Source organism: Marmota monax, unplaced genomic scaffold, assembly GCF_021218885.2.
Source record: "Marmota monax isolate L192 unplaced genomic scaffold, Marmota_monax_Labrador192_F-V1.1 WCK01_AAM20220418_F8-fsc00004, whole genome shotgun sequence".
Taxonomy (NCBI): Eukaryota; Metazoa; Chordata; class Mammalia; order Rodentia; family Sciuridae; genus Marmota; species Marmota monax.
In genome coordinates, this window is record NW_026692881.1 from 32,311,718 (window position 1) to 32,325,058 (window position 13,341).

Here is a 13,341-nt window from a genome sequence, read left to right on the forward strand (position 1 = left end):
ACCTAATCCAAAATTTTAAAAAATTCAAAGTTATTCAAACTTCAAAGTATTATCAACTGAGATTATATAGGTATAAACTGCTGGTTACAGGTCTGCCATGGTTTTAAAATTCTCTGATGTCTTCCAAGATTTAAACAGGTCAATCTCTCCTTGGCATGAAGACCAAGAACATATGAATTTTGAAGGAATCACAAAAGGCAAGTGCTGACATGTATCCCAACAGAAAGGGAGCCATTCTTGCTCTGCCAGACCTGCAAGGTTCAGGATTTGAGGACAGGATACAATGAGGAAGAGATGGAAAGGGGTGAGAGGTGGAATGGAGATTGACTGCAAAAGTCTGTAGGCTAAAAAATAGAAAGAAGCTGGAAAAGTGTTATTCTGTGAAGAAACTGGAAGACAAAGTATTAAGACTTGGGAGGCACAGATACATGCAAAGCAGGGGTGGGATGTGTGAAGCACAGGGCTGGTGAAGCAAGAGTCAAACATCAGCACAAGAAACACTCCTGGATTGGCCTCACGGAGCCCCATGGAGGGAGTGTGTTCCCGGAAGTGTGTGTAGAGTGCGGGTGAGAGTTCGGGAATAAAGGTTGCTGTTTGAACCTAAAAAAAAAAAAAAAAAAAAAGAAACACTCCTGCATCTACCTTGCTCCTTTTCTTCCTGTTCCATCTCCCACCCCTACCTTTTTTTAGAAGATCCTTTTCTACAAAACTCAATGGTTCAGAGAAAAGATGTTTGTTCACATATGAATACTCAGAAGTTCCTCAACAAAATGCAGCTCTGCCTTTAATCAGCTAATTAAATGCAGCTCTGCATTTAATCAGCAAAAGGTGAAGACCAACTAAGCTTGACAAGGCCATCTATACACACAGAACTGCTTATTAGCCTTTTTCGGTTTTAAATATGAATAGATGGCTAAGGATTTCCAAAGATTTACACAAAGTCTTAGAGATGGAAGACCAAAAAAAAAAAAAAAAAAAGTTGACAAGCTAAAACAAAGATAATTTAAGTAGAACAAACTTTTTCTTAAAAAAACAAACAAACAAACAAAAAACACACTATAATTGTTACTCTAAGATAAAAATCAAGATCACTATTAAGAAAAAGTAGTAATCTGCCAGTGTTTAAAATCCAGGGATGAAGAAAAAAGAAAACATCCAGGAACTCTCTCAGAGCATTAAGAGAAACAGTATATAGCAAAAGTTAAAAGATTTAGAAGATCAAAACAGGAAATTCAACATTTCACTACCATGTTCTACAAACTACCATATTTACCACCAACAATTTGAGAGAAAGGGATAATAGAGAAAATGTACAGAGAAATATTGACATGCTACTATAAGAAAATATCACACAAATTTTCTCAAAGGGGAAAAAAATGTCACAGAACAAGAATTAAAATGTTACCTGACTCCTTCATTCATTGTAGCATGCTAGTTTAAAGTAAATGAAACAACACTTAACAAAATTCTAAGGGAAATTTCACTTAAGAATCTTATACCTGAATTGTTAATAAAGTATAAAAACAATATTAAGATACTTTCTTTCTGTACAGCTGGGCATGGTGGGGCTCAGGAGGCTGAGGCAGGAGGATTATAAGTTGGAAGCCAGCCTCAGTGACTTACTGAGGCCCTATGCAAATGAGATCCTGTCTCAAAAAAAAAAAAAAAAAAGAGACTGGGGATGTGGCTCAGTGGTTAAGTGCCCTGGGTTTAATCACTGGTACCAAAAAAAGATATGTTACACACACACACACACACACACACACATTCACCAACAAAAAGGACAATATAAAGAAGCAATCATTCCCATCTACATGGGAAGTTGCCGACAATGCACGGCCCCAAGGAATAAGCAGGAACAAGAGGACAGCTTCACAAGCAGACAGTAAAACAAACTGATTTGTTTGAGCATTTCAAAATTACCAGTCATCAGATGGTCAATCTATGAAGCTGCTAAAACTTTTAAGACTATATCTAATAAGAATTATGTAAATACAAATAAGGCAACTAATAGCATAGTTCTAGGTGAAAGAAAATGTGAGGATCTGAATATACTTTTGGCCCTTCAGGGATCATTTACATAGCTATAATATAAATGTGTTTTTTATTAAACCAAAAATTGTGGTATTAAAAGAACTGGAGAGGTGAGGTGTGTAGAAATATAAAAGAACTAAATTCTCATCTTAAATCACAGGAAATCAATAACATATAAGCATGATAAAGTAAGCAATAACAATACATTAACACACTGAGATATGTGGATAAATGCCGGAAGAAACATCTAAATCAATTATAGTCAAATGATTGACTTTAGGTAACAGTTTATTGTATGTCTTTTCCTATAAATTGAACTTTTAAATTAAAACCCCCGCACTATTCTACTAAGCTCAAAGCTTTGTTTCTTTGTTTGTTTGATGCTGGGGATCCAACCCAGGGCCTTGTGCATGTAAGGCAAGCACTCTACCAACTGAACTACATCCCCAGCCCCAGCTTTATTCCTTTTTAAAGCCAAAGTTTGGTGAATCTCAAATTCTTAAAAATGGGGAAAAAAAAAAAATCTATCATAATTAAATTTTTGTTTCAGGATATCCAATATTCTAAGGCATAGGAGAAAAGAAAGCCCAGGATTTACCAACTGCCCCTTGACCGCTCTACCTGAATGTTCTTAAAAGAAACATTTACACTCAAAACCTTTATTCTTTCCATACCTGTGTCAAAGTCGGGGCCAGTTTCAGTCATCCAACATCAATCCTGAGTCTTTATTCTCCCTCTCTGGCACATTTCTGTAGATTCTAGTCACTAAATATCTATAAAATCTGAAACCTCCTTGCTTCCAAAACTTTATTTGTTCAGACCTCCAATTGTGGAGACTTAATTATAACCCACCACTAGTCTCCAGGCTTCACTCTCTCTACTCTCACACCAAGACATAGCAAGTAGACTTCCTTCCTTAACATCCTTCAGGGCCCCATGCCTAGAAGAAATCCTCCTTCTAACATGGCAAGTCCTTCACAATCCAGTTCCTTCTACCTACCCAGTTTTAATTTGTGCCACTGCACAAATGTTCCAGAAGTCATTTTAACTACAGGCCTCTCAAAGCTCAATTCCCCCCACCCACCTCCTCCTGGCAACGTGTCTTCATATTCACAGGTATTCTTTCTTCTAGGCTACCAAGTATGTACATAACTTTACTATAGCATTTAATCATAATGTACCATTAATCTTTGTCTATCGCCTCCCATATTAAAAAGATCAACTTGGCATACAATAAATAAATACTTCTTAAGTAAAAAAAAGACATTCAGATGTCTAATCAGCACACCTACAACTACATATTACAGATCTACAGAGGTTAACAGCCAAATGTCCACAAAAGTAGAAAGTAAAAGAGAGGCCAATTTGCCCTGCCAAGTCACACTACAAAGGGATAGCTACAGTAAATTTTTACATAGCACAGAACAGTTTACAATGTGGTTATATATGGTGCACAGTTTATAGAGAAAGAACAGCATTGATTTTCTTTAGGAATTTGACCTGGGCTTACATAAACACTAAAATGGCTTTCTCTTACAGTTTCATTGATGACATTTTACGTGATAAGTGTTTAAATAAAAAAAAAGCAAGACCGGATCCCCGTAAGATCTTGATGGCTCAGTGTCTTCATCTGGGAGAGAGAACCATTAGTGACTGGGTTGAGATAATAAGTCTCCTCTGATCATGGAACATCATCATCAATCAGTGCAAGATCCTTCACTGGGTGTTTATGTAGCCAGGTAGCCCCAGGCCTACATGCCCTCCTTCCCCACACATACAGAAAGCCATTCTATTCTGTTAAACACATATGGAACATAAGCACATGTGGCATTCTGATGTGATACATCAGATGTGCTAATCTGCGCTTAAAAGCTTTAAAAACCACATATGTTTCTATTTCTTCTCTACCTCTTCCAAGAATGGCAAGGTCCAGAAAAGAGTTGCCTGCTCTTTACAATGAGATGGCATATGGAGAGCCGCAGCCAGCTCTCAGCCACTAATGTAACATAAGCAAGAAATAAACCTTTGTTATATAAATTCCTGAGATTTGGTGGTTATTTTCATAGTATGCTGACTAATGTGGAATGGAAAGTTACACTAAAAATTATACTTTCCGGTTGGGCATGGTAGCGCACACCTATAATCCCAGTGACTTGGAAAGCTGATGCAGGAGGACTGCAAGTCCGAGGCCAACGTCAGCAACTTAGCAAGACCCTGTTCTCCAAATAAAAACTAAAAAGGGCTAAGAATGTAGCTCACTAGTAAAGCACCCCTGGGTTCAATTTCCAGCACCACTCCCTAAAAAACAATTAGGTTCCACCAAGAGAACACATTTAAGTGATATTTGGAAGACCAAATCAAAACAAAAAAAACATTATTACTGTTGCCAATTTTCCTGCAAAGTAGAGACATGATTTGGAGCATTAAAACTCCAAATCTCTATGGCTTCTTGCTTTAGATACCTAGAATGGTTTCTTGCAGTGAACTGTGACTGACAAAGTATTTGCTATTAGAACAGTTACAGGAAACAGACTCCTAAGGGCTAAAAGTTATCTTTGGTTTTCTGATCTAGATGGATTGAAAGGCAGTGATGACACAGTGTTCCAGTAATGCATGGCACTACTGCAGCAGCCAAGTGTTACTTAACTATCAATGATGAATAATTGGAATAAAGTTCTTGAAAAAAACAATTTGGCTGTGATAATTATGATGGAAATAGGAAATGCGAAGACAATGGAGTGGCTATTTGACCTGATGACAGTGCAAAACTTAATGAAAATGATCCGATCAATGAACAGAAAAGTATCTATGGTTGCCATCAACACAGATGCATATGATGCACATATCTTAAAAGAAGACAGAAATAAGAAGACCTATTACAAAGATAGAAACAAAGATAAGATTATTCCAACATTTATCATAAGAAATAATGCAGGTCAAAAAACAATGGAGGGGCTGGGGTTGTGTCTCAGTGGTATAGCACTCATCTAGCACCCATGAAGCACTGGTTTGCTCCTCGGTACCACATAAAAATAAATATATTGTGTCCATCTACAACTAAAAAATATATATTTAAAAAAAGAAAATGGAAATATCTATAAAGTATTGACAGGAAAAACAAAGCAGAATAAAAAAGGCTGTGTATGTAGAATGCTATATCCAGCGAAAATCACCTTATAAGATGAAAGTAAAATAAAGATAGACAAAAGCTGAATAAATTCAAAGCCAACAGAACTATAAGAAATATTAAAGGAAGTTCTTGAGGTAAAAGAAAAACAGATAAGGAAACTTGGATCAAAGGCTAACTATTTAGGTAAAAGATTTCTTTTCCAGCTTCTGATTATTTAAAAAATAAATTTCACATCTTATGATTCCATTCATATGAAAAATCCAAAATAGGTAAACCTACAGAGAAGGTACGCAGATGGGGGAATGCCAGGAGCTGGGGGAGGGAAGAACACATACCAATTGCTCAATGGGTATAAAATATTATCACAGTGTGATAAAAATGTTTAATAAAAATCTTTAAACTTGATAGAGGAATAGTTATACAATCCTGTGAATGTACTAAATGCCACTGGATTGTTCACTCTAAAATGGTTAATTTTGCTGGGTATAAGACCCTGTCTCAAAATTTTAGAAAATATATAAAAAGGGTTGGGGTTGTAGCTCAGGGGTAGAACAACCCTGGGTTTAATGCGCAGGACTGCAAATACATGCATACATACATACATACATAAATAAATAAATAAAACAGCTAGCTTGATGTTGTGAATTTCAATTTCTAAAAAACATAAATGACTTTAAAAAAATTTTTTAGTTGTAGATGGACATTATCTTTATTTACTTACTTATTTTTATGTGGTGCTGAGGATTGAACCCAGTGCCTCAAATGTGCAAGGCAAGCGCTCTACCACTGAGCTACAGCCCCAGCCACAATAAATGACTTTTTAAAGCAAAATTAATAACGTGTATTTGAGGGGTTATGACATATACAGAAGTAAAGCAATATATAATATCATAAAAGACAGGATGGAAGAAATGGAAGTATTCTGACATTAAGTTTTTATATTTTATATATAAAGCAGTCCAAATTATTTGAAGGTAAACTGTTATAAGTTAAATTTTCATATTGTAAATCCTAGAATAACCAACAAGGGCAAAAGAGTATGTTAAGAAGCCAAACTGGAGACAAAACTAAGTCATTAAAAGATGTGGAAAAAATTTAAAAAAAAAAAAGAATAACAGATGAACTAAGTGAATTCAAACGGCAAAACAATAGATTCAAACCCTACTATACGGGTAATTACATTAAATGTTAAACAAGGCCATTAGAAGGTAGAAGTTGCTAGACTGGATTTTTAAAAAAGCAAGATCCAATCACATGTTGTCTATAAGAAATATACTTTACAGAGAGAAGTTAAAACAAAAGAACTGGGGAAGTCGTACCATGTAAAAATAATCCTGATAAACCTAGAATGCCTATCAGAAAAAGTACTCTTCGGAGTAAGATAGACAGCAATATAGACAGACATTCTATAATGATAAAATACCAAGAAGAAATAAGAATCTTAAACATGATGTACCAAATAAAGGATTAATGGATAGAACTAAAGATATATATATATATATATATATATATATATATATATATATATATATATACACAGACACACACACACACACACAGGTAGATGATAGGTATAGATAGATATACACACACAGATATACATATATATGGTCAGGTTTTTTGTTTTTGTATTGTTTGGGATTTTGAGAAAAAGGAAAAAGAAAAGTTTATTGTTTTGCTAGCAAACGAGAAACACAGGGGACTCCTGTCCCAAAGGCTGTGATTTTAATAAAGTTGCCAAAGTCAGTATGGAAAGGATGGGCTTTTTCAACAAATAGTGCTGATATAACTACACATCCATATGAAAGAAAGGAAGTTCTGTCTTTATCTCACACTACACACATACATCAACTCATAATTCAGATCACAGATCTAAACTTCAAAGCTAAAACCATATAACTTCTAGAAGAAAATGCAAAAAAAATTTTCCTGACTTTGGGATATGCAAATACTTCTTAGGATACAAAAAGCACAAGCCATAGAAAAAAGCTGATAAGTTGGTTAACCAACATCACTGTTAACCACAACTAAATAGCACTTACTTACCCACTAGAAAATCAACTTAGAAGACTGACATTCAAGAAAATGAAACCTGGCCTGTACAATTATCAATAAGTATTTGAAGCAACTGGCACTGTCATATATTGCTGGTGGGAATGCACAATAGTGCAACCACTTTGAAAAACAATTCGACAGTTTCTCACAAAGTTAAAAAATAGCCAACATTATACCAAGAAATTCCACTTGTAGATTCTTATTTGACAATCTATCTTCATACAAACCTAGCAGCTTTATGCAAAATAGCCAAAACTGAAGACAACTCAAATGATGAATAGATGAATGAACAATGTATGATAGATATAGCTATAAAAGGGAATAAATAATTGATACATGCAAGAACATGGAATATCTCAAAAACAGAATGAGGGAAAGAAGTCAAACACAAAATAATAAAAATTGTATGATTACACTTACAAAATCCTCTAGTTACAGAGAGCAGATCAGTAGGTGGCTGGGGTGAAGGCAGGGTTACTAACTGCAAAGAAGCATAAGGTGTATTTTAGAGTGGTGAAATAAGTCATCTCTTGATTAATGCAGTGGTTACCGTAGGAAGCAAAGTCCTCCTTGGGCCTCATGCATTCCCCTGCAGGGCTCAGTGTGCCAAGACTACAAGGCCCTGAGCAACCCTTCCTAAACCTTTGCTATTCTGTATTTGGTAACCTTGAAAGATGAGGCAGTCTCCCCGCTAAACAAACAGCTGATTTGCTTTCGGCTTTCTATAAAAGCAGTGGATTCCCCCAAATTCAGTGTTCTTCAGCTGTGAAACACACACTGAAAAAAAGCATCCATAGTACTAATGTATCATCCTTGTGGAATTTGGAAGGAAGGGGAACTTAAGAAAATATGGTGATTCTTATGTTGTTTGCTGTGCTGTAATACATTCCTTATCTCCAACCCAGGAAATCTCCCACTTCAGTCAGCATCTAGTAATAACAGTAACAGGCTAGCTTTTAACTTGCAAGTAGAGAAAAATCAAATCTCAGACCAGAAACATGAGTTAAAATTCAAACTACTCACCTAAAATGGGTACACTTTACTAAGGAGGAGGGAGAAGAAACAGACAAGGAAGAAAATGAGGGAGAAGAAAAAAGAGGTAGGGAAGAGGAGATTAGGACATCAGAAATTCCTTAGTATGTAAGAGAAGGAATCCAGACTTATGAATGACCGGAATTATAAAGTGTATTTATCCTATCTGACCCCCTCACCCCACCCCAACAAACTATGTTCTGAGAAGGACTTCACTAAGGAATTGAGAAGAATATTGGTGAGGGAGGCACTAATATAGGGATGGGGTGGGGGGTAGCTGTTCTTTGTAGTTCTGGGTAAAGATGAGCAAAACTGCCACTAAAGAGGGCTCTCTGATTTCAATGGGATAGTTCAATTTCCATAATGACAAAAGATAAGTAGAAATAACTCCCAGATTATAAAGTAAGCATGATTATTTTAATGAGTAGCAGGGTCAAGAGTGATTATCAGGATGGCTTGGATCTCTAGTGGCAGCTAATTATGGTGTCTTAAAAAAAAAATAAGCAGGCAGTATACCAAGATGTTACTTGATCTGTATAATGAGAGCTGGATACTCTTTAAATATAACAAAGGTCTCACTTGAGTGACCACAATGGAGAGCCATGAGAAATCTCACCTAATACCCAGATTGAACCTGTTCAGACATAGAACCCCTGGAACAAAGGAGAGAATGAATTCCAAAACTGCTTCAAAAACATACCTAAGCCTTCCTTCTAGCCTGTTCCAGTGGAACACATGGCTATCTGTTAGAGAGACAGTGCAGTTGGGAATGGAAATCACTCAGATTTTTCAAGGATTACAGAACACTGGCTCTAACCCTCAGGGACCAGCATGTCACTATAGTAAACCAGTAAGATCAGGGACTTATGGACATCACAAGATAAATGGCATTTTGGCTTCAATCCATCTCATGAGGGGCCCAATGGATCCAAGGTTCCACCCTATAATTTCCTCAGTTCCTGAACACACAGGTTAACTGCTCCCTGGAGGTAGGGCTATAGTCGAGGAAGGGCCAATGACCCAATGTGTGCCCCATCCTGTGAAAACTAACAAACCCCACAGTGACAAACAGTACATCTGTGTGGGAACAATAGAGAATACTACCAACTTCAAAGACTTGATGGTGATTGTTATGACATTCCAATTTCACCAGTCTATCTGGCCTGAGCAGGAGATAAATCTTGGAGAATGACTATATTATGGTAAATCACACCTAGTAGTGACTTCAATTGCAGTTGCTCTTCCAGATATGGCCTGATCACTGAGAGAAACCAACCATCCCCAGCACTCAGTGTATATTCATCAAGTTTCCTATTTCAAAAAAACACCAACAATTGTTTTCTCCATCACTGTTTTGGTTCAGGACCACATCAACAACACTTGGGCTATTTTTCACTATCTGGTCCACAGAGACTTTGAACATCTCATAAGCACACAAGTCCACTAAAACTGTCTACCCACAGGTATGAGTTTTCATGTATCCCCATGTCCCCACCTACACTAGCACTACCTAGCTTTTTAATATGTCAATCTAATAGGTGAAAAAAAGACATTCCATTACTGTTTTAATTTGCATGTCTCAGATCAGTAATACCTTCATCCCTTCTTATTCTTAAGATGTTCTATTTTGTAAACTACTTACCAATATCCTTTGCCTACTTTTTAGATGTAGCTGCCCTCTTACTATTGATGTACAGTTCTTTAATCTAGTCAAATCCCTTACCAATTTTAGGCTCTTTAAATATCTTCTCTCATTCTTTCATCTGTCTTTTAATAAATGAAAATTCTTAATTTTTGTACAACCAAAGCCACTGATTTTTCATCTGTGTAAGCTTTTGAATCTTTAAGAAGTCCTCCCCTGTCCCTATGGAAAGAGCTTCTTCAACGGTTCCTCTTAACTTTGTAGTTCTTTCCACATTTGGGTCTTTAATTCATTCAGAGTCCATCCTATTTATGTTGTCATTTGGTTTTTTATCTATATACTGAGCCATTCAAAAACCTATGACTTCTTTAACTAGTGATTTATAATGCCACCGTTATCTTAAGTTCCCAAATATAAATAGGTAATTCTCTGCTCTCTAATTTGTTCCCTGGGTCTATATTTCTGTTCTTACACTTAACACCAGTTGTTATTACTATAGCTCTGAAATATTATCTTAACTTCTGATAACACAAGCCCACCCAACAAAACAAATCTTTAAGACTGATTTAGTTATTTACAATCTTTATTCCATCTACCATGTAAATTTGAGGTTTTAGGTAAACGAGTTTGTCAAACCAAATATTTTGAAAGCACTTAAACTGAATCTCTAAATTAAATTGGAGAGAACTGACATTCTTATAATATCCAATTTGACCCAAGAACATGGAAACTTATACAATTTATTTAGACCCTCCTCTAATTCCTAATTAAAGTTTTTCCTTAAAGATTTCATGTATTGAGTTACTTCCTAGAGACTTTAGAAGGACTGTTGATCATCATCACCCTACAAAAATAGCATTTACACAAACTAGTAAAGGTAGTCAGAAGTAGATATATACAAGAGTAGTAACAAAACTATAAACTCCTACTAGTTCTGTTTCTCTAATTTAATGGTTTTTCTTGGTAACTGATTAAATTATCTGCAAGTTATTGGTTTTATCACTTCCCTTCCAGACTTTATACTTTTTCTCTTAAGTATTAGCCGGGACTTTCCTACCATGTTGAAATTGTGACAGGGAACATCCTTAATTTGTCTTAAAGTAAACATATCTAATTTTTTTCCATTAACTATTATATATGTACCCTATGTTTTTGGTAATGACTTTTATCTAGTTACCTTGTACTTCCAGCTTGCTAAGAGTTTTTATCATAAATAGGTGCTGGATTTTATCAAATGATTTTTATGGCATCAAGTGGTTTTATGGAAAAAAATCATGGTTTTTCTTCTTTGTCTACTAATGAGATAAACTACATTAATAGATTAACATTACAGATGTTAATCTTTCACTAAAGCAGTGTCTTGAAGGCAAATAACTAAGATTTTGTGCTCTTCTCATAAGAATTTTTTTGTTTAAGGTTGTGACTACATATGTGCATCAAAGCAAATATTTTCTCTGCACAGCTAAGTGGACAATTAATGGTACTGCTTGATAAAATTAGTAACTAGAAATGAAATCTCCAGTTGCTTTACCAGATGCCATTAAAACTTGCAGTCATTAACAGGAGAGAAAACCTGGCTGTGATGCTCACATTCATTTTCTTCACCACCACCAGCACGAGGAGCACTACCACCACCGAGGCGGGGGCAGGGGACACTCAAACCAAAGCACTTTCTTTCCCTACCTATGAAGCATACATCCTAGTTGGGGTCAGTTCTGGATTACAAAACAGACTTTTGGTCTTAAATCTTTCTGCCTGCAACTGAGTGTTAAGGCTGATCACTAACATAACAAAGTTCAACATGCAACAAACTTTTGCGTTTGGACACATGCTGAATTGCTTAGTTTTATGAGCAAAGGCTCTGGAAAGTGATTTTATACACTAGCTTCAAAACGGATGTCGCCCCTCCCACTGCATTAGGAAGCAACTCACAACATTTCCCTAGCAGGAGGCAAAGTGTACAGAGAAGTGGAAGAATGCGGTGTAGATATAGGACAACTTTCGATCCCTAACTTGTTCAACGTACACAGATGGGCTAAAAGCACAGCAACACGAGTTGCCAGATTTCTTTTTTCTCTCTGGCTGCAGAAAGGACTGAAAGCCTCTTCTAACGAAACTCAGGCAGGCTTATTTTCCCCTCACCTCGAAGGGCGAAACTTTAAGAGGGTACAGATGAGAAAAGAGCTTGCTAATGCTGACAGACCGCCAGTGGCGATAAGGATGGCGTCCGTGGCAGAACTTGGGGTGGCGTACGTACCAGGCTGCTTCCCTAGGCCAGGTAACACAAGAAGCCAGGCCCGCTCAGGCGCTGGCCGCGGGCACAGCCGAGGGGGAGGGGGCGGGAGGGGGGGAGAGGAGACCCAGGCCTGGAACAAAGGAAGCGGGGCTGCTCCAGGAGGGGGGTGGATTCGGCGTCCGGGTGGGGAGGAGAGAAGCCGAGCTGCCGGGGAAAGGCTGGACTCACAGAACTTGGAGGTGGAGGTGTTGATGTTGATGGTGGAGCCGGGGGTGGGGGCGGGGGCCGCCTTGGCCACGGCGGCCGCGTCGCAGCTCTTCAGCATCATGATCACCCCATTGGCCTCCGGCCCCAGCGGGAGCCCCTCCTTGGGGCCTTTCCTGTCCACGGAGACGGCGGGCACGGCCAGCAGCTGGCCCCCCGGAGGCTCTCGAGCGGGGACTGGCATCGACGAGGGGGGCGGAGGGGGGGGCGGGGGCTGCCGGAAGCCGTCCACGGCGGCCTCCCAGTTGTTATGGTTCTGGTCGTCCATCATCGCCTCGTAGATTAGTACCTCTTCCTCCTCCATGCTCTCCTCCATCCTGCTGTCCCCCAGCACCCGTCCGCCTCACAGGCACCTGCCGCCCGCCTCAACCCCCGGGCCAGGGGGCACCGTAGGCTCCTCGAGCTCACATCGCCGGGGACCGGAACGGGGAAACCACAGCTGGAAGAGCAGTGCCACACCGGGTCTCCCGCTCTGCTCCGGGCCGACGCTCCTAGAGACACAGCTGACGGCGGTGGGCGCTCCGGGGCTCTACTTCAGGGAGAGGCAGCCGTAAAGCGGCAGCGCCACTCACGCCATTTTACGGCAGCTTCCAACAGGCGGTTGGAAAGAGCGCTGGGGGAGCGGCCAGAAGGGCACGTGGTGCAAGTGAAGAGCCTTGGAGAAAGCAGAGCGAAAAGGGGCGGGAGCTGAGTCTATCCCACGCAATAGGTGAAGGTTCGCCCCGCCTCGGCGGGGCTCTGAGAGGGGTGGGGCGACGGGTGCCGGTGAGCCTCGCCCACCCCGCCCCCGGGCCGGCCTCACGTGATAAGGGAGTTTGGCCCGCGCATGCGCGGTCGCAGTATGGTTACCAGGACGACCAGGATCCGAAAGGCATTGGAAGACTAGAGCCAAGCCGACGTCTTTGCGGTAGCCCGAGTGCTTGGCGGTTTTCCTACGCCCACTTGCGT

General features: G+C 39.1%; 1 protein-coding gene across 2 annotated transcripts in view; it reads right to left on the reverse strand.

The window, feature by feature from the left end:
- The window catches only part of Cacul1 (CDK2 associated cullin domain 1), a 64,499-nt gene extending 51,497 nt beyond the window's left edge, over nt 1–13,002 (reverse strand). Inside the window, exon 1 of one of the 2 annotated variants that reach the window (XM_058581331.1) lies at nt 12,358–13,002. In XM_058581331.1, the coding sequence (XP_058437314.1) occupies nt 12,358–12,709 (352 nt within the window). In that variant the 5' untranslated portion in view covers nt 12,710–13,002. The remainder of the gene's footprint in view (nt 1–12,357) is intronic. The other variant, XM_046450266.2, reaches the window with a different exon arrangement.
- Between the last annotated feature and the right edge of the window lie 339 nt (nt 13,003–13,341).